Consider the following 21,101-nt stretch of genomic DNA (forward strand, 5'->3'; position numbering starts at 1 on the left):
TGTCCCCATGAAGAGATTCAGCAGCACAAAGAAGGGCAAGGTGAGGAATCAAGTCAAGACAAACACTTCGTATGAAACTGCCGTGAGAAATCAGAGATGACTTCAAAAGAGGGATTTTCAAACATGACTCACTAGAGAAGTGAAAATCAACTTATAGGCTTGAGGTCAACTTTTTAAAAAAATAAAAAAGAATAGGGTATATTAGCATACATCAGGTTCTTCACAAAATCATTGTTTTATTTTTTTCATATTTTTAATTTATTATGCCAAAGTAAGGGTGTCATTTTATGAAAATTTTAGTTGTATATATTTATTAACATATGGTGATAAAGGCCTTGTATGTGCTTATGGGGTCTATTTTAGGATGTTAAATGTGAATTATGAAGGTTTTAGAAACAGTCCCGTAGAGCACGGGGTGTGGTCTGGCAGGTGGAGGTGTGCGAGGATGACGCTTGATACTGGAACATTTCTGAGCCTCTCTTGCCATGATGGGCTCCCCTCACCCAAGCCTGAGTCAGCCAGGAGCTGATCTTGTTTCCATCCTTCCCTCCTCAGGAGTCGTTAGGAGAGCCGCGGGTGATGGTGGGGGATGGAGAAGGCAGGGGAGCCGAGCGGTGCATGTGCCTTCTCTCTCTCCCTTCCTTCTTCTTGTCCTCCAAGGAAGGATGGAGCCAATTCCAGACAAACCAAAAGAGAGGCCACATTTTACTGAAGTGGCTTCTGGCCAATATGTCCCCTACATTGAAGTAGTTGTCAGAAGATGACAAAAGTGTGTGTATGTATGTGTGTACGTGTGTACACACCACAGTGGGTGTGTATATATATACACACATGATATATAGATATACACACATATACACCCCACCACACATACATAGATGAAATGATCTTAAAAGCGATGATGTATAATTTCTTATCAATACCTAAGCCCAGAGCAATCACACACATACAGAAATAAATGACTGCAGTTGGATCACCAAAGTCTGAGAAATTCTTTCAAGCCAAAGACTCTGTGATAATCTGTAGCTCTTTGCATTTCCTTGAATCTCCTTTCAGTTCTACTTAGAGCCCAGTGGGTGTCTATTTAATGGCCCTGCACCCTGTCCCAGGAAGGAGCTCTTAGGAGCTCCCGGTGGGTATGCCTGTCTGTCTCTCCCGTGTAGTTCTTCTAGTAGCTGGTGCATATTTTGGGTTTGTTTTTAAGTTTCTTGTTTTTATGTATTTTTTTCTTTTCCCATTTTTAGGTTGTAATTAAGTGATGCATACAAATTTATTACTGATTAATGATATTGCCACTTTGTATTTTAATTTTTACTATTAATTTTTGTTTTTGATAAAAATAATGTGATTAGTAAGATGTAGTATGACCAGTTTTCACTCATTTGCTTTTCAGAGGTGATCACTGATAACTATTTGGTGAGTATTCTTTCTGATTTATTCTGTCACCAAACATACACACACACACACACACACACACACACACACGAGCGCATGCACGCATATACATTGCCCTGAAACATGTTTTGTTTTTCACTTCTATGTAGCCCAAAAAGATTTGACCTTATCCATCTCCATATCTCAAAGTATTCCCTGTGTCTTCATGATCACCTAAAATATAAAGCAAGTAAGCATGATTTGTCAGTTTGAAGTAGAGACAGAGTTACTAAATGAACAATGGGTTCCCCAAAATGTCTTTTTCTACACTGTGCATTTTATGTGGCCAGAGAATACCTTTAGCCATTAAATGCAGTCATCCTCAGGCATTCAACAAATCTTTAGTGAGCAGTTGATGAGGACCACCCTCTGAGCCAGGCCTGAATATGTTAGACACCCATCTGCCCTCAAGGAGCTTAGAGTTCTTTAGACATGACCACTGGTGACATAAGCCACCGCGGTGGGGTCAGGTGAAAACTGTGCTGGGGGAAGAACCTGCTCAGAGCACAAGCACCATTGCAGGCCTGGATAGGAATGTGTGATTTCTTTTATTTTTTAAATTCATTGATCATCATTATTTTATTTTAAAGAAGCGTTATTTAAAAATGGGTTCTGAAAAGTGATGAAAATTTGTCATCATCAAGGGCAGAAGAGAATCTGCAAGTCTAGAAGTGCATGGGACATTCAGGGGACTGAGCAGGTTTATCGATGCAGAATACCTATTAAATGCAGTTATCCTTACTCACAAGGATGCTCTCTGGCCACATAAAAAATGGAGTTCATGGTGGGGCAGAGTAATAGTTTGGAGAGGCTCAGGGGGCAGCCATGAAGATGAAAGAATTGACATTTGGGCCACAAAGCAAGGCTAACTTGAAGTTAATCATTTTGTTGTTGTTGTTGTTTGTTTGTTTTTGAGACAGTGTCTCACTCTGCTGCCCAGGCTAGAGTACTGTGGCATTGGCCTGGCTCTCAGCAACCTCAAACTCCTGGGTTCACGTGATCCTCCTGCCTCAGCTCCTACAAGTACCAGCCACAACACCGGGCTAATTTCCTTTTTTCTATTTTTTGGTATAGATGGCTAGTCCTGAATTCCTGAGCCCAAGAGATCTTCCTGCCACCTCCTTTTAAATTATTATGAAAACAATTTTGAAAGAGATTATATATAATGTCCCCCAAATAACCAATTTCTCTGAGTATTCCTAAGATTTCACCTTGCATAGGGAATACCCATGTGTCATTCTTGGAATGGTTAAAGAGGAAAAATATAAACTCACATCACCTTCAAAAATTCTACCGGTAGTATAAAATAAAATGTCTAATCTTTGATTCATTAAGAAATAAAATAATGCATGAATAACTTAACCAGAAAGCAAGAGAAGGAAAAAATAAGGAGCTATAATCAGAAAGCAAAATAAAACATGTCAGATACATGTCAGGTACAATCAAGGTCCAGAATAAGGTTGTATATTAAAATAAAGGAACGTTTCAGATTTAGTTCCCAAAAGGGAAACAAATAAAAATTTAAAGAAGCAGCATACAATTGTAAGAGAGACTTTACCAAACAAATGCAATCAATGTAACTTGGTTCTTTGTACCCTCAAGGAATCCTCAACAATAAATAAATAAATAAACAAATAAAATTTCTCAAGTCTAATAAAAAAAATTTAAAGAAACAAACTCTCCCCCTGTCCCATTATATCCCACTTTCAAGAGACACACTTAAAACCAGCTTACATAAAGTTAAAAATAAAAAATGAAAAGTGCTGCATAAATGCAGATTTAAAGAAAGTGAGATGTGGGTGGTGCCTGTGGCTCAAAGGAGTAGGGCATCAGCCCCAGATACCAGAGGTGGCGGTTTCAAACCAGTCCCAGCCAAAAACTGCAAAAAAAAAAAAAAAAAAAAAAAGTGAGAACTAATGTTAATTTTAAAAATAAACAAAAAAAAATTGAGGCAATTACAAAACAGATCAAGAAGTACTTTTTACAAAATGATTAAAAGAGGGACTATTCAGTGAAAATCAGAAAACTGTGTGTAACCAATAAAAGCATTAGAATATGTAAAACAACACAGTTTTGGAAATATACTACCAATAAGGTGTCCAATTTCAATGCATTCCACTATAAGAGTGTTCAGATTAATTAGACAAAATATACATAAAGAGCTTGAGTTTTGAATTATCTGACTTACAAGACGAAATACGCATTTGCACGTATGTGCAGCCACATGTCGCTTAATGAAGGAGCTAAGTTCTGAGCAATGTGTCGTCAGGTGACTCAGCAGCTGTGGAATATCCTGGAGTGTGTTACACAGACCTTCAGGGTACAGCCTATTACACACATAGGCTACATGGCATAGTTCATTTCTTCCAGGCTGCAAAACTTACCGCATATTATAGTACAGAATTCTGTAGGCAACTGTAACCCAGTGGTCACTGTATATCTAAACTTACCAGAACATAGAAAAGTACAGTAAAAATACAGTCTGGTCATCTTATGGGAGCACCATCTGTTGGTATGCTGTCCTTTGTTAACTGTATGTTATGTATGTCTGTATTTTAACAGCACATTTGAATGTAGACATCGTTGAAATTCCAAAAAGAGATTAATCATGCTTTTCAAATGTGCATCAAACACTTATGGCACTTAAAAGTCACATCACATTCTGGTATACAGAGTAAACCTCAACTTATTCCAACAAATAAAAACATCCAAGACACATCCTCTGGCTACAATGCAATTAAATTGGAATTCTCTAATAAAAAATTGCAAGAACAACAGGACTAAATCTGGAAAATCTAACCATATGAAATTTACAATAACAACAGAAATCTTCTGGAGAACTGAATTTACACTGGAAATCAAAACTGCAATTACAGACCATTTCTAAAACAACCAAATTAGAACATCATATTTCAAAATTCATGGGTTGTGGCCAGAAGGATATTCAGAAGAGAATTTCTGGCCTTAAAGAATATAATGATGATGACAGTAATGGCAATAATAAACACCTAATATTACAATTTATTGTTACAAAATTTCTAGGAAGTGGCTACTATAATTATCCTAATTTTACAGATTAAAAAAAAATCCCCCAAAACCTGAGTCACAAAAAGGTTAAGCAGATCTTTCAAAGTTAGATACAGTAAATAATTGGTTTAGGATTGAAACCTATGTCTACTTGGGTTTTAAAATCAGAGCATGTAACCACTGCAAAATATGCCATCATTTCTAAAATGGAAAGAATGGATTTGAGGAACTAAATAGTAACAATGTATTTTTTTGGAGACAGGGTCACATTCTATAACCTGGGCCAGAGTGCCGAGGCAACATCATAGCTCACAGCAACCTCAAACTCCTGGGTTTAAGTGATCCTCCTGCTTCAGCCCCTCCTAGACGCCTGCCACCATGATTGACTGATTTTTTAATTTTTGTAGAGACGAGATCTCACTGTATTGCCCAGGCTGGTCTGGAACTCCTGGCCTCAAGTGATCCTCTTGCCTCAGCCTTCCAAAGTGCTGGATTACAGGCAAGAGCCATTGTGCCAGACCTAATTTCTTAAACTCTTGAAGGTAGAAAAAAAGAATAAAAAGAATATAAACAAAAACAGGAAGGGAAAACGTAATTGAAGCAGAAATAAATACACTGGGAAGCAAAACTCAAAAGAGCAGTAGATGTTTTCACCACTTCTAAGAAGTTCTTTGAAAGGACCATAGAGTTGATACTTTTCAGTGAAGATAAAGAAAGAGGCCAACAGAAACACTGGTCAGGGGAGACAGACCACAAGCATAGAGTTCCAGGAACATTTGAAAAATTGTGAATCTGCGCTGGATTGGAGGGAACTTAATATTAGTAGTGTTAATATTCTATATGAATACATTTGAAAATTTGGATGAAAGGGTACTTTTACGACAATGTAAGTATTACCAAAGAAAAAGATTTAAAAAATTGAATAGACCAATAACCAAGGAAGTAATGGAAAAAGTTTCAAAGAACTACCTAAAAGCAATCCAGGACCAAAAGATTTTATGGAAAAAATAGTTCAAGCCTTTCTGGGCTAGCTGTAACTGTGTACAGCTATTAAACTATTTTGGAAAGTGGGAAGAGATGTCCAGTTTCTCATTGTTCCTTTTATGAAGCTAGCAAAACCTAAGATGGTCCAAAATACAATGATAGACTATTTCTATTTGTGAACATACATGTAGATACAAAAATCCTAATAAGATATTAGCAAAGTAAAACCAGTTTTCTATTAAAAGAGGTGCACCCTGGGATTAAATGGGGCGTAAAACAATGTAAGTGGCTCAATTGTAAGAAAGCTATTAATATACTTCTTCACTTTGACAAATTAAAAGAGGAAAGAGGCATAACAGTGCTAAAGAGCTAAAAAGCATTTAATAAACAATTCATTCTTGGTTGTTTGAAAAGGCTCCTAAAGTTGCAGTTAGTAAAATGTATTTCCTTACGGTGATAAAAAAAGTCTTGGCCAGTTATGTTGGCTCGTACCAGCACTCTAGGAAGTCGAGGCAGGAACATCCCTTGAGCTCAGGAGTTAGAGACCAGCCTAAGCAAGAGTGAGACCCCATCTCTACTAAGAATAGCAAAATTAAAAAAAAAAAAAAAGAATAGCAAAATTAGCCAGGAGTTGTGGTGGGTGCCTATAGTCCCAGCTATTTGGGAGGCTAAGGCAGGAGGATAACTTGAGCCCAAGACTGAGTTTGCTGTGAGTGATGATGACACCACTGCACTCTACCCAGGGTGACAGAATGAGACTCTGTCTCAAATAAAACAAAAACAAAACAAACAAACCCCTCCCAAATTATTATTTTTTTTTATTAAATGATAGCTGTATACATTAATGCAAACATGGGGTACAGTGTAGTGTTTTCATGTACATTTTGAAATACTTTCATCAAGCTGGTTCACATAAATTTCATGTCATTTGCATAGTCATTGTGTCAAAACATTTATTATTTTTTCTTAATGTAGCTGTTATTATCCTAGATACTAGCTAGAGACTGCTGAATAATTTCCACTGGTGTCTGGAAAAATACATGGGCATCTTGCATTATTGTCATTACTTACTAATGTTCTAGAAACTTTAGTCAGTAAACTTAGAAAATAAAATGAAATCAGTGATACAAATATTTTTAAATGAAGCAAATTTATTAATGTTTAGAGATTATATGAGTGAAAACTCAAAGCTGAATAGTTATTAGAATGAACAGGAGAGCTGTAAGATTGCCAGTTATGAAATAAACATGTGTCACTCAGAACTTGTGTGTATATAAGGAAGGAATAATAAGCAGTTAGAAGTTATGTCTTACAAATAATTCAATTCAGACTAGAAACAAAAATTTTCATAGATGAGAATAATTAGAGATATTTAGAGCCTATATAAAGAAGAATATCAAATTTAATCTAAATTTTATATATTCTAAATTTATATAAAATTCGATTGAAGGTCTGAAAAGAAAATTTGAATAAACATAAAAACAAAACAATGATTTTTAAAAAGCTCATGCATGGGAGGAATTTCTCCCCAAATTCGTTTATAAGTGTAGGGTAATCTCAACCCAACTTCCTACCAGATATTTTAGAAACTGAGAAAGTTATTTCAGAAGTATTATACTAGTAGGAAAAAACTGGGTATCAATTTTTATTTTGTTCCCCCAAATAGAAAATCTTAACTTTTCTCACCATAACCGTGATACATTATTGTTGTAAAAAAGAAACTAAGTGTAAGAGGGGAAAGGCCCATTGTAAATACACCCCCAGCGCCTGCCTGCACCTTCTAAGACATTAGTAACAGTTTGGGGTTTTTTTTCATGTAAATAAAACTAGCGTGCACAGCTATTACATGATATTTCTTAGCTTCAGACTGTATCGCCGGCCTCATTCCACGTCTATGTCTGTAGACCTATTCTATCGTGTTGGCAGCAGAGTATCCCATCGTATGAATGCACCCTAACAAGATACAACAAAGTCTCACATTGATGTACTTTTAGGTTGTGTCCACTCTTATTATTTTTGAGCAAACTTTTTTTTTAGTACATACTGTGTGAGGCAATCACCTGAGTACTTGTCAGAATTGTAGTAGCACCTCCCCAGCTGACCACCTCCTTACATTGACCTTAAGTGGACCTAATTTTCACAGAGTGGACAGGCACCACGTGCACGTACCAGCACAGCAGACCTAGGTCCTTATGTTGACCACCTCCATGTGTTGACCAGTTTGTCACAGTCACCTCACAGAGGCTCTACTGTATTTTCTTGAATCCTCACAGTGGTTGGCATTGTCATTTCTGTTTTATGGGGACTGACTAAGCCATAAAGGTGTTGAATTCTTTGCTCAAGGGGCACAGATGGTATGCGGCAGATGTGGTGTACGGATCAAGGTCAATTCCAGAGTCAAAGCCAGTGATTTTTAACCAGTAAGCCTCAAAAAGTTTTAAAGATCATTAATTAAATTATTTTTGAAAGAAGTTCCAAGCTCATTAAGTATATTCTTTTTTTTTCTCTTATTTTTGCTCAACATAATTTAAATGTACTGTGGAAGTTTAACTATAGGTTCAAGTGTGCTGTGAGATAAAAAAGGTTGGAAGACCCTGGTCTAAGGCCTTAAGCAGCAGACTTGGCCTTCTGCTTCCCCCTCCTCGCAGTTACAGACAGTGCTGAGAGGACGGCCTGTGTGCATTCTGATACTGCTCCGTCATCCTGCAAGGATGCTGATAGAGAGACTCCCATGGTGAAGCCCTGCTCTAGGGCTTGGGATTTCCTGAGGAATGAGCCATTCTCTCCAGAACAATGATGGGTGGACGTACCTTTATTGATCTAGATGTGTCTTGAGATCAGTTACATATTTAGCCTTTGCCATCTTGGAGGTAACCCACACTGAGGGGGACGTCCCTGTCCTGATTGATCCTGCATCCTAGGGCCTGGGTCTCACTGTGATCATCCCATGCTCCAGCCGCACTGTGCACTGATGGGTCAGATCACCTATTGGGATGCTGAAAGAGCAGTGGCCCAGAGCAGTCCTCTCTTGCGGTTGTGAGGACTTTTCTGAGGAGCAGCACCCACAAAGTCTTTTTGGAGGGCTCTGAATTTCTTCTACTCTGAGGTCAGCCCGCTGAGATTCTTGTTTCTGTGATGTCAGTTGATTACCTGGACTCCTTCATTCTGGGTCCTTCATTCTGGGATCCTAGATGGGATGGTTTCCTTGGGAATATTTCTGTGTTATGTTGGTGCAGGAAAAGTCAGTTGGCAGGAGTCTTTGCTCCTTTGACATTCATTTATTGAACACAAAGAGCCTTACTCTGTACCAAGCAACAGCAAAGTTATGGGGACAAAAAATTAATGACATATCTACAGTTATTTCTCCCCAAGAGGGAATAGTGTAGCAGAAGAAAGAGACACGTGTAAAACTAACTTTAACACAAGCTGCTCATCTTCCCCATTGGAAACTGCAGCCCAGAGGCGCCAAGCCCCGACTTTCCAGTCCTGGTAGAGTGGATAGAGACGCACACAGAACCAGGTCCCGTCGCTCCTTTAGAAAGAGAAGAACCATAAATTTCTTCCCTTCATTTCTTGTCACTGAGTCATTCTCTATTTTAAGTGAAAAATTACCCCCTAGGCTGGAGTGACCGAACTTTAAAAATTGCCTTTGATATAGAGCACTGCTGGAGGATTCAGGAATTTGAAACACATTTTATTGACAAGTCCCCTTTCTCCACATGGTTATTCACCTCTCAGAGTTCTCCAGTGAGTGAAGTGTATTTTATCCAGATGGAAATACTGTGGCCTTCCCTCTGGGAGGTCAGCTTTGCCTGTCACCGTAACAGCCACGAAACAGATTCTCTACAAGCGCCTGCTGAATGAAAAGAAGTGGAAAGGAAGGAAGGGAGGAGGGAAGGAAGGAAGGGAGGGAGGGACACATTTACTGACCATGCTTCCAGCACACATTTTGGAAGTTTTCCAAACTCCTTTAAAGAGGAAGAATCACCCATTTCTCTGCAATTCAGCTTTATCTTGTGCCTTTGCATTTTCTGTGCCGATGATAGCTCTGCCGTGTCAACACACGCACTGAATCACTGTGCGTTCTCATGCACGGTACGGTGGGGAGACTCTTCCAGCCCTGGCATTCTGTGGAAGACATGAGTACAGAACAGATACCATCACAGTTTTCTTTTGGGGGGTGTCGGGGGCGGGGGAGACTCCAGGGAGGCAGAGAGTGGTTTTCTAGGGAAAAGCAGGTCCTTTAAATTTTTTTCTGCTGGGAAGTGAAAGTAGCTGATCCCACTAGCTTAGCCATGTTGGAAACCTTCCTTTTGCTTGCCCCAGAAGCCTCTGGAGAAGACCCACAAAGCTGTCTTGAGGGGGATCCACCAGGCGCAGAGGAAATCTGGCAAGACCTTGGCAAGTTGTCATGGAGCCTGGGGAAAAATCAGGGAAAGCTCATTAGTCCCAACCTCTTGAAGGCATCTGGACTGGAGGAGTGGTGCGGGCCTGCCCCCAAGCTCTGCTGACACTTGGTTCCATTAGGGAGGAATAGCTGGTTCCAGTGTTCTGAGCTCAATTACCAAAGCTAAGCTGAACCATGTGATCACGGTGCTGTGTTTCCAGTTACTCCGTCTCTTTTCTCTCTTGGTGCCAGCCCCGGAGAGAAGGCAGTCTCCCGCAGAAGTTCAGTTCTGGCGGGCCCACTGCAGCCCTTCTGTGATGCTTCTCTCTCTTCTGCATCTTCCATAATGACCAGGCTCATTCTGACAATTGTCTTTGCTCTAACCAAAGGGTTAATGCCTTGCTCTTGGTACATTGCCAAATCCTATTCCATGGCCCCTCCCATGCCATGTGAGAACCCAGGCCACGGAAGTGGTGGTTCCCTTGAGAAAAGCTTGTTTTTCAAAGCTGAGACAGTATTCACCAGACATTCATGCGAATGGCCCACTGGGATTAGCACGGTTTCCACCAAGGAATTTGATTCCTACGTGCAGCCAATTTTGCACCACTGAGTAAAGCGCACAGCCACACACCCAGCTCTAAGGGACCTCAAATACTCTTAACTCTGGAAAATACCCACTGAGGGACCTCACCATTGCTGGGACCATTACTGTAGGTTGGGAAAGGAGATGGTGGGGAAAGGGAATCTGGTCTGCATTTCAAGAGCCCATGCGGATGGTGGCAATACTTGATGGCATGAGAATGCAAGGGGCTGTTGTAGCAAAGCCTGGCACTGAGAGTCCGGAAGAGCCAGGCCTGGACTGGGGGAACTAGCTCCTCCCCTAGGCGTGCCGTGGGATAAGAGGCAGTTTCAAAAGCCTTCTTGGTCCTTGGGTGTCACTGTTTTCCATATTTTATGCCACCACCAGGAGCAGCAGCAGCAGAGAGAAGAACCACTATTTCAGGAGGATTTTTTTTTTTCTTTTAAAGCAAAAGGAAGTTATCTACTGGTTTGCAGGCTGCATAGATGGGTGTGGGTGGCCTTAGGTATGGCTGGATCTAGATGCTTTTAAGCTAACACTAGGATTCATTTTTTTTTCTCGTTTTCTCTCTGGCCTCCTTTTCTTCTTTCTCTTCCTCTCTTTTCCCTTTTTGAGTCCTGCACTGTCTATATTGATTTACCCTCTTCGGCAGCCCTGTAGAGTAAAACATGGTGGACTTCAGCAATTCCAAATGTATATTTTACCTCTTTAGCACCAGCAAAGATACAGAAGGCCTTTTTTTTTTTTTTAAGACAATCTCACTCTGTCTCCTGGGCTAGGGTGCCATAGCCTCAGCTGACCTCGCAGCAACCTCAAACTTCTGGGCTTAAAGGACCCTTCTGCCTCAGTCTCCCAAGTAGATGAGACTAAAGGTGCCCACCACAACGCCTGTCTAATTTTTTATATTTTTAGTAAAGACAGGGTCTCACTCTCACTCTTGCTCAAGCTGGTCTTAAACTCCTGATAGCAAGTGATCCTCCCACCTGGACCTCCCAGAGCACTAGGATTTCAGGCCTGAGCCACCTCACCCAGCCCGTTTTTTTTAAACTTATAATTTTACAGATGCTTAGTTTCTTTTACCATGTTATAGTTTAATTAAACACCAGACGGAAGCTTCAGTGCCATCACTCTACCCTGCAATGTTAGGTCTTTTTTTTTCTTTTAATAGATTTAGGGGTACAAATTGAATTCCATTACATGTATATATTGTATAGTGATGAAGTCTAGGCTTTTATACCCATCACCCAAAAGGTGTTCATTGTATCTCATAGGAAATTTTTCACCTCTCACCACCTCCCACCCTCCCTGGTTTTTGGTTTCCAGTGTTGATCATAGTGCCCTGGTTATCCTTGTATAGCCATAGCTTAGTTCCCACTTATAAGTGAAAACATGCAGCCTTTGTTTTTCTGTTTCTGTGTTATTTTGCTTGAGAGAATGGCCTCTAGTTCCATCCAAGTTGCTGCAAAAGACATTATTTCTTATGGCTTTATAGTACTTCCTGCTGTGTGTGTATGAGAAGTTTTCTTTACCGGTTACTTGCTGGACATTTAGGTTGACTCCTTGTCTTTGCTATTGTGAACTGTGCTGTGACAAACATACAAATGCAGGTTTTCTTGATATAATGACTCCTTTTCCCTTGGGTAGATAGTAGGATCAAACGGTGGATCTACTTTTAGTTCTTTGAGACATCTCCATATTGATCACCATGGAGGCTGTACTAATTTACGTTCTCACCAGCAGTATTCCTTTTTCACTGCATCTATGTGAACATCTATTGCTTTATGACACTTTATTTATTTATTTATTTATACAGATAGGGGTCTTACTGTTTTGCCTATGTTGGTCCTGAACTTCTGGCCTTAAGTGATCCTCCTATCTCAGCCTTGCAAAGTGCTGGGATTACAGGCATGAGCCACCATGGTACAGCCATGAAACAGCTTCTTTTTTGACTTCTTAGTAATGGCCATTCTAGGTGGAGTGAGATGGTATCTCATTATGGTTTTAATTTGCACTTCTCTGATGATTAGTGCTATGGAAACTTTTTTTTCATGTTTGTTGGTCATATATCTTCTTTTGAAAAACGCCCATTTTTTAATGGGATTGTTTGTTTGTTTGTTTGTTTTTTTGCTGAGTTGTTTGAGTTCCTTGTAGATTTGGAGTATTAGTCTTTTGTTGTTTGCAAATTTTTTCTCCCATTCTATAGGTTAATTATTTACTCTTTCACTGTGCAGAAGCTTTTTAGTTTAATTAAGTCCCATTTGTCTAATTTTGCTTTTTTTGCACTTGCTTTTGTGGTCTTAGTCATAAATTATTTGCTTAGACCCATGTCCAGAAGAGTTTTTCCTAGGTCTCCTAGGATTTTTATGCTTTCCAGTCTTACATTTAAGTCTTTACTCCATCTTGGATTAAATTTTGTATATGGTGAGATATATGGATCCAGTTTCATGCTTCTGTGGTTATCCAATTTTCCCAGTACCATTTAGTGACTATGCTATCCTTTCTCCAGTGTATGTTATTATCTATTCTTTTGAAGGTCAACTGGTTGTAGGTACATGGTTTTATTTCTAAAATTTTTATTCTGTCCTATTGATCTGTGTGTCTATTATAAAAGTACTACTCCATTACCATTGCTGTTTTGGTTACTACAGCCTTGTAGTATAATTTAAAGTTGGGTAATGTGATGCCTTCAGATTTGTTCTTTTTGTGTAGGGCTGTTTGGGCTATCTGGGCTACTTTGGTGCCATATAAGTTTTAGAATTGTTTTTATTTTTTTCTTCTTTTTTGAGTCAGGTCTGTAGCCCGGGCTAGAGTGTAGTGGTGACATGGCTCATTGCAATCTCAAACTCCTGGGTTCAAGTGATCTTGCTTCCTGAGCTTCCCAAGTACTTGGGGCTACAGGTACATGACACCATGCCCAGCTAACTTTTATGTTTTTTAAGTTGCCCTGGGTAGAGTGCCGTGGTGTGACAGCTCACAGCAGAGGGAGAGAAGTTCTAATTTATATTAGAAAGGTGACATCTGGAAGTAAAGACAGTAGTAAGAGAAAAAAAAACACTGTAAAAACTTGAACTCTTATGTTTTCTTTGACCAATTGATTTAACCAGTGATATACTGGTTAACAAATTCTCTCAAAATGCGTCAGGTTTTAACCAAGCTGGTAATATCCTCTGAGGTTTAGGTTCACAGCTTTGGGGCACATAAAAGGCAGAAATGATAAAACAGAGTCTCGGTGGCTTTAGGGATGGATTCAGAGTCTGGGCTGACGCTCAAAGAGTAGGTCAACATGAGGAGAGAAGTGTGGAGTGCAGGGCATTTGCTGGAGAAGATGTGAAAGGGACAAAAGAAAGGCAGGTGACAAGGGTAGGACATGGAGCCAACAGACAGCTTTTGAAAGACAGAAAAGGTTTAAGTGTTTCTACATGCTGAGGGAAAGATCTAGAACAGAGGACGAGACTGAGGTTCAAAGTGAGAGAGAGAGGGGACAGTCAATGACAATGTGGAGGGGTCAGACTGCATGGTGTGCTTGTGTTCACTGCCTTCTAGCTGTGTGATCTTGAGAAAGTCACTCAACCTCTCTGTACCTCAGTCATCTATTCTGTAAAACAAGGGTACTGATGGAGCCTATGATAGAGTTTGTGAGAACCAGATAGTAAAGCAATTAGGACAGTACCCAACACATAAGAGTGAAACTTTGAAGTAGACATTTTTAGCAGTCTGTGATCAAGTTAATTATGTAACAGCATCTCTACCTTGTGCAGAGCAGGAGGCCAAGTTGGTGGCTGGATTGAAAGTGTCTCCTCAGGGTTTGGAGGCTCACATCCAGGTGTGGAACTCTCTAGAGGGTTTGATTCATTTGTGGTTGGGGTTTTACTACCATTTGAGATGTTTGATGAAATGGACCAATACTGAGCTAATTTACACTAAAACATCAAGCATAGCGCCTGGTATATTGTAGGCTTCAAATGTTCGTTGATTTTAGTTCACTCATTGCTATTTGTTGCTGTAGACATTGGTGAATAAATTGATGAAACTAAAGGGCCAATACAGAAAGTAATAAATTTGTACAGTTTGAGTGTTAGAAAGATAATGTTCTTTTAATAAGACACTCTTTTTTGGAGGGATGTGTGAAAGGGTTTCAATGTAATATGATTTTGGAAGGTCTCTGCTTGTCCTTATTCAGGACTGGATGTGCACAAGCAGCAGCTCCAGTGGCCAAGAGTGGCCACAGTTTGCTATTCTGGCAGCAGGTTTTGTTTTGTGGCTTGGGCCCATCTCAGAACTTCTTTGGATCCAGCATCAGGGCCCCTTTTCGCCACCTGCCTTGTGGAAACTGAATCCATGGAGGCGCCTCTTGGTGGAGCTGAGCCAGGCTGAGAGTGATGCTGTGGGAAACCCAGCCTTTTGGTCCCTTGGGCTGTGAGGGTTTGATCCAGTGACAACAGGTTATAGAGCAGGAGCCCCTAGGCTGGCTATGATTCTGGCCAGGGTTAACCTTGGCACACACATTTGCGAAGAGCCTATCATGTGCTCAGCCCTGGAGCAGGCACTTGCCAAGCTTCACCTTGTTTTAGGTTCACACGGTCTCTGGCAGATCGATGTTAGGAGAGACTCCCAACTTTCCCACTCGCAGGCTTATCATCTGCAAATGCAGAACACAGATGGATGTCAGAGGCGTTCAGCCTGAGCACTGTGGGTACTGGGGTTCCTCTGGAGATGCTGTGGCAGTTACCCAAGGTGGGACAGGGCCCAGACAGGTGGAGCTTAGCTTTTCTGTTACAGGCTGAACCTCCCTGCAAACTTTTGTTTGAAGAATGGCTTCCAGCTCTAAAAACCTCACAAAACATTGGTCCCTCTGATCCTTAAACTTACTCTTGTGACTCTGATTACTGGCTCCTCAGCCAGCACCTTGAGTTTATACTCCCCTCTCTGCACTTCAGTTTCCGTGTCTGCAGAATGAGAGTTTGGACAAGAGAAGCTCTGGGACTAGGTTTCCAGAATCCTGGGAGTGGAGTGAGTATTAACCATTTGGGTTAACTGAGCCCCATATGGCTGGCAAACTTGGAGGGCCAGTGACCTGGAACAATGACCTGTCCATCTATCCTGCTTCATGAGCACCGGGCACCCATGGCTCAGATCCAGGACTCATGTCCAGCTCCACTTGTGAGCACCAAGTCACATTGCTTCTCCCCATTTCCTTTTTCCTCCAGGGACTCATGAAGTGGCTGCTAAGCCCATTCCAGTTGCCACCCGTCAGCCAAGGGCCAGAGACCAGGAGAGGAAGAGAGGCAGCTTCACTTCCTCGCTGAGGATGGAGTCACACAGCCGCTCTGGAAAGAGCAGAAAATCTGCAAAATTCCGGTCCATCTCTCGGTCCCTGATGCTCTGTAATGCTAGGACCAGTGATGATGGCTCTAGCCCTGATGAGAAATATCCTGATCCCTTTGAGATTTCCCTGGCCCAGGGCAAGGAGGGAATTTTCCACTCATCTGTGCAGCTGGCAGACACGTCGGAGGCTGGGCCCAGCAGCATTCCTGACCTAGCACTGTTTTCTGAGGCTGCTCAACCTCAAGCAGCTGGGAGTGATCGAGGCAAGAACTGTAGGAAGCTCTTCTTCATGAAGGTATGCCCAGGATCTGTGGGGCTGAAAGAACGTGCAGCTGCTTGCTGGTGCTGTGAATTAATGTCTGAATCCATTTACTTAAATGTCAGGAAGCTACAGAGTCATAATTCTGAATAAGAGCAAGGAAGAAGCTGAAGAAGAGCCCACTGCAACTGTAACAATAAGAATAGTACTGAATCAGATTCGGTTAACACTTTTGCTTGAGAGATTCAGGGAGGTACCATGTCAGTTAAGGTAAACTGAACGTTGATCCCTAATGGAAAATGTCAGATGCAGTAGTCTCTGGGAAGTTCTCATCTTTAGAAAGGCACTGTTGGGCATTGTAATAAGCAAGTTAAATCACACCTGCCTTGTAGACTTATTGGGCCTGGACAGAGGAGAAGGCCTATGGCAAGCAGGGTAAGGAGTAATAGGATGAGGGAGGTTGCTCCCTAAATGCTGACTATGAACATATTGCAGGCGTCCTTTGTTAGTGTCATCATAGGTGTGGATGCTAAAGGTGATAAGTGCAGCCACACATGAGTGTGTGGGGGGACTGAGGTAGTATTTAGGAACCTTACCCAAATTCAGAATGTTTTCTTTTTTGTTATAGCATATTTCATTTTTTGTCATCATACTGAGAGGGATATTGCAGGGTACCATGAGACCTAGGCTGATTAAAGGATTTTCCTCTCAAACTAATTTCCTATCAAATTTGGGATTTCTTGAGTCCAAATGGTGCTGAGCCTTGGAGTTGGACTGCTCACTCAGTGATGGGCCAGCCTTGAGGCTTTTCTTCCACAGCCTACTGCCAAGCCACAGGGAAGGCACCTCAGCACCTTTGCAAGGGGTCTAATACCTCTGTACAACTTGTCTCTTTCAGGAGGAAAACCACTAGTTAACACTTACTTAACAAATATTATGATATAATGTTGTATAGTATGTTAGGGGATCAGGCCCCCTATTGATAGCTCCATACACAAACAGTATTCTTAAGGGCCCCATCCAGTCCAGGCTACTCTGTCACCCATGATGTGACTTCTATTGATATGTGCTGAGTTCAACTGAAAGAGTAGAAGGAGAAGCCAGCAGCCTGATGGGTTTGTGGGAGGCTGGCTAGGCTCCCGCTCTGCCATGAATAATGTGAAAAATATACAGCCATCAACTGATAGTCAAATAAATTTATTTATTTATTTATTTATTTATTTTTTTTTTTTTTTTTTTTTATTTTTTTTTTTTTTTTTGAGACAGAGCCTCAAGCTGTCCCCCTGGGTAGAGTGCTGTGGCATTACAGCTCACAGCAACCTCCAACTCCTGGGCTCAAGCGAGTCTCCTGCCTCCGCCTCCCAAGTAGCTGGGACCACAGGCGCCCGCCACAACGCCCCGCTATTTTTTGGTTGCAGCCATCATTGTTGTTTGGCGGGTCCGGGCTGGGGATTCGAACCCGCCACCTTAGGTGTACGTGGCTGGCGCCTTAGCCAGTTGAGCTATAGGCGCCGAGCCATACAATATGAACTTATCTAGATTACAGCTCAGATAAATGAAATTCAAAAATTATTTCATGAGCCCAGCAGATAATAATCTGGAATTGGTTATTCACTTACTTCTATTTAATTGCATCAGCATTTCTTGAGTGCCTATTGTGTGCCAGAGACTGTGTGCCATTCAGTCCCTGTCCTAAAAGAAATTAGAGCAAGAAATATCCTCCAAGAGGGGTGAAGAATGGCTGTAAGAGGCTCTAAGGAAGAAGGGAGCACATATTTGGGAGTAGTATCTTCCCTTCCTGCATTCAGCAAATATTTATGACCCACCTGTCTGTGGCAGGCATGGTGAGTGAGCAGAGCAGACTCTGCCCCTGACCTTATGCAGCTGTGATTCTGGTTGTGGGATAGAGATATTAACAGCTTGATATATGACATAAGATGAAAGAGCTATGAAGAGACATTAAGCAGTACTAGGGGACAAAAAGAGGTGGGGGGGTTACTGCCCTTTTTGAAAAGGTGATTTGGAAGCTTCTCTAAAGATGTGACATTTGACAAAGGTCTGAATGAACTGGAGGAAGGAGTCATGTGACCATGGGGGCAGAAACGTTCCAGGCAGGGGGAACAGCATGTGCAAAAGACGTGTGAAGAAAACAGTGTGTTTGAGAGGTGGCAGGGAGACCAGTACTCCAGGGAAGAGGACGAGAGGATGGTGGAGGCCATCCTCTAAGTCTAGGTGGCAGCCATGGGCCAGAGCCAGGACTAAGGCAAGGTCCTGGAATTTTGTTCCAAGAAGGCTAGGAAGCCATTGGAGGCTTTTGAGCAAGGGAGTTACATGACCACATCTACGTTTTAGAAGGAGCCCTCTGACAGCTGAGTGGAGACTGGAGTGTGGGCGGACCAGCCAAGGGCGCACTGGCAGTCACCTAGCCAGATGTCGTGGCTTGGGCTGAGCTGGCAGTAGTAGAGAGCTGAGAATGGCCCATGTGGGGTATTCTTTTCTAGGTAATCCAGCAGAATTTGTTGAAAAAAAGATGCAGAATGTCACAGTGAGAGGAGCCAGCTTCAACTGCAGGGTTTGGCTCGAGTGATTTGGGGGAAAGGATGTACCGCCAGCATCCTAGGCAGGAAACAGTAGGGATGGAAAAATGACCAGGAAGTAGGTGAGTTTATTCCCGTAAGGGTACATGATTTTACCAAGCAGGGGCGGATGGGAGAGAATTCTAGGTGAAGGGAAGCGGGTAAGAAAGAGTCAGAGGAGAATTCCAAGAGCTTACACTGGGGTTAGTGACACAGGCATCTGGAGATCGGTCCTGAGCAATGGGCAGGCCTGGCCAAGGGCCGGGAGTGGGAGTGGCCAATGGCTAGGGAGGCTGGGCCAAAGGGCGGGAGTGGGCGTGGTCAAGGTGGGAGTGGGCTAGGTGGGGCCTGCGAGGGGCAAGGACATACTTCCCCTTTGCGTCTCTTTGTGATTCTTAGCTGGTGTTTTTGTGGGTGCCTATAATCCCAGCTACTCTGGAGGCTGAGGCAAGAGGATCACTTGAGCCCAGGAGTCTGAGGTTATTGTGAACTGTGATGTACTGTCCTCTTCCCAGCGTGACAGAGTGAGACTATGTCTAAAAAAAAAAAAGAAAGAAAAAGAAAAAGGGACTGCTGGTCCCTATATCCTTTCTGGAGGCATCTCAGAATTCTCAATAACACACACCAACAGATGCACACGTACTTGTCATTCTTACAGGGACACCCTAGTCCCTGTCCTGGGCTGCCTCCTGCCCAGCTTCCCCATACCAGAGCAGCCCTACGCCCAGGTATGACTCAGTTGGCCCAGGCGGACTCCTCAGCCTCTAGCAAAGCCATGGTTACATCAATTTCAAAACAACATCTGGCATGAGGCCCTGCGACATCAATCTCTCCTCTAGAAACGCCTAAGATGAAAATTAAAGAGGAAGTTATATAAACAGGCAACTTAAAAAAAAAAAAAAGCCTCATTGGGTAGATCGTGATTGGCACTGCCAAAGACTAAGTAAATTTCTGGCCTAGAATGTGCCAGTGATGGACCCGAATGTGCAGAATCCAGCGTAAGCATTTGAATCTGCATTGCCCATTAAGGTGCTGATGACCCTTTGTTCTGGGGGGCTCTCTACCCCGGGAGGATGGATAACAATAGAGTTAAAGGAAGAATGTTAAAATAAAAAACAAAGGCCAATTCAATTTATCAGACTCAGAACTTTGAAGGGAGGAATACAGGGACTCACTGGCTACTCCAGTCTCATTGTCTTTTTTCAAATGGAAAGAGTATTTTTCAATGACCTTTAAGAAGGATGTGGAGGCCAAAGGGAAGGAAACTCACTCAGATGGAGCTGAGACTCACCCAAACTTCCCCCCTTTTTCTTCTCTTCCTTCCTTATTTTTTTCTGTTTCTTCAAACGTGGGCAAGTACCTATGAAGAGCTACCCTTTGGGGGTAAAGAAACAAATTTGATACTATAGCCCCAAAGAACTTTCAGTCTGGAGAAGGGGACAGGTATATGTACAATTAAACCTGCTGCTTGTTCCCTCCACCAACCTGAATGGTTTGCTCATTCAGTTTCCTAAGGAAAGTTCTCCTGCAGGGGAAGAATAGGAGGGGAATTAATATTTTTTAATTAAATCATAGCTGTGCACATTAATGCAATCATGAGGTACAATGTGCTGGTTTTATGTACAATCTGAAATATTATCATCAAACTGGTTAACATAGCCTTCACAGCATTTTCTTAGTTATTGTGTTAAGACATTTATATTCTACACCTAGCAAATTTCACATGTACCCTTGTAAGATGCACACAGTAGGTGTGGTCCCACCAATTACTCTCCCTCCACCTATCCTCCCATTTCCCCTCCCCTCTCTCTCCCCTTTCCTCTGGTCTATAATTGGGTTATAGCTTTCATAAATTGGTTTCACAGTAAGACTGAGTACATTGAACACTTTTTCTTCCATTCTTGAGGTACTTTGCTAAGAAGAATATTCCAGCTCCATCCATGTAAACATGTAAGAGGTAAAGTCTCCATCTTTCTTTAAGGCTGCATAACATTCCATGGTGTACATATACCGCAATTTATTGATCCATTCATGGGTCGATGGTCACTTGGGCTTCTTCCATGGCTTAGCAATTATGAATTGGGCTGCAATAAACATTCTGGTACAAATATCTTTGTTATAAAGTGATTTTTGGTCTTCTGGATATATACCTAGTAGAGGAATTGTAGGATCAAATGGCAGGTCTATTTTTAATTCTCTAAATGTTCTCCAAACATCTTTCCAAAAGGAATGTATTAGTTTGCATTCCCACCAGCAGTGTACAACTGTTCCCTTTTTAGCACATCTACGTCAACATCTTTGGTTTTGGGATTTTGTGATGTGGGCTAATCTCACTGGAATTAGATGATATCTCAAAGTAGTTTTGATTTGCATTTCTCTGATGATTAAGGATGATGAGCATGTTTTCATATGTCTGTAGGCCATTAACCTGTCTTCTTCAGAGAAGTTTCTCTTCAAGTCCCTTGTCCACCCTGAGATGGGATCACTTGTCCTCTTCTTGCTAATATGTTTGAGTTCTCTGTGGATTCT

At 41.8% G+C, this 21,101-nt stretch overlaps 1 protein-coding gene across 1 annotated transcript in view; it reads left to right on the forward strand.

The window, feature by feature from the left end:
- The window catches only part of IL16 (interleukin 16), a 105,160-nt gene that overhangs the window by 4,205 nt on the left and 79,854 nt on the right, over window positions 1-21,101 (forward strand). Inside the window, exon 2 of the mRNA XM_023510104.1 lies at window positions 15,620-16,032. Within this exon, the coding sequence (XP_023365872.1) occupies window positions 15,721-16,032 (312 nt within the window). The 5' untranslated portion in view covers window positions 15,620-15,720. The remainder of the gene's footprint in view (window positions 1-15,619; window positions 16,033-21,101) is intronic.

The sequence above is a fragment of the Otolemur garnettii genome, unplaced genomic scaffold (assembly GCF_000181295.1).
Source record: "Otolemur garnettii isolate 467f Iridium unplaced genomic scaffold, OtoGar3 scaffold00011, whole genome shotgun sequence".
NCBI lineage: Eukaryota > Metazoa > Chordata > Mammalia > Primates > Galagidae > Otolemur > Otolemur garnettii.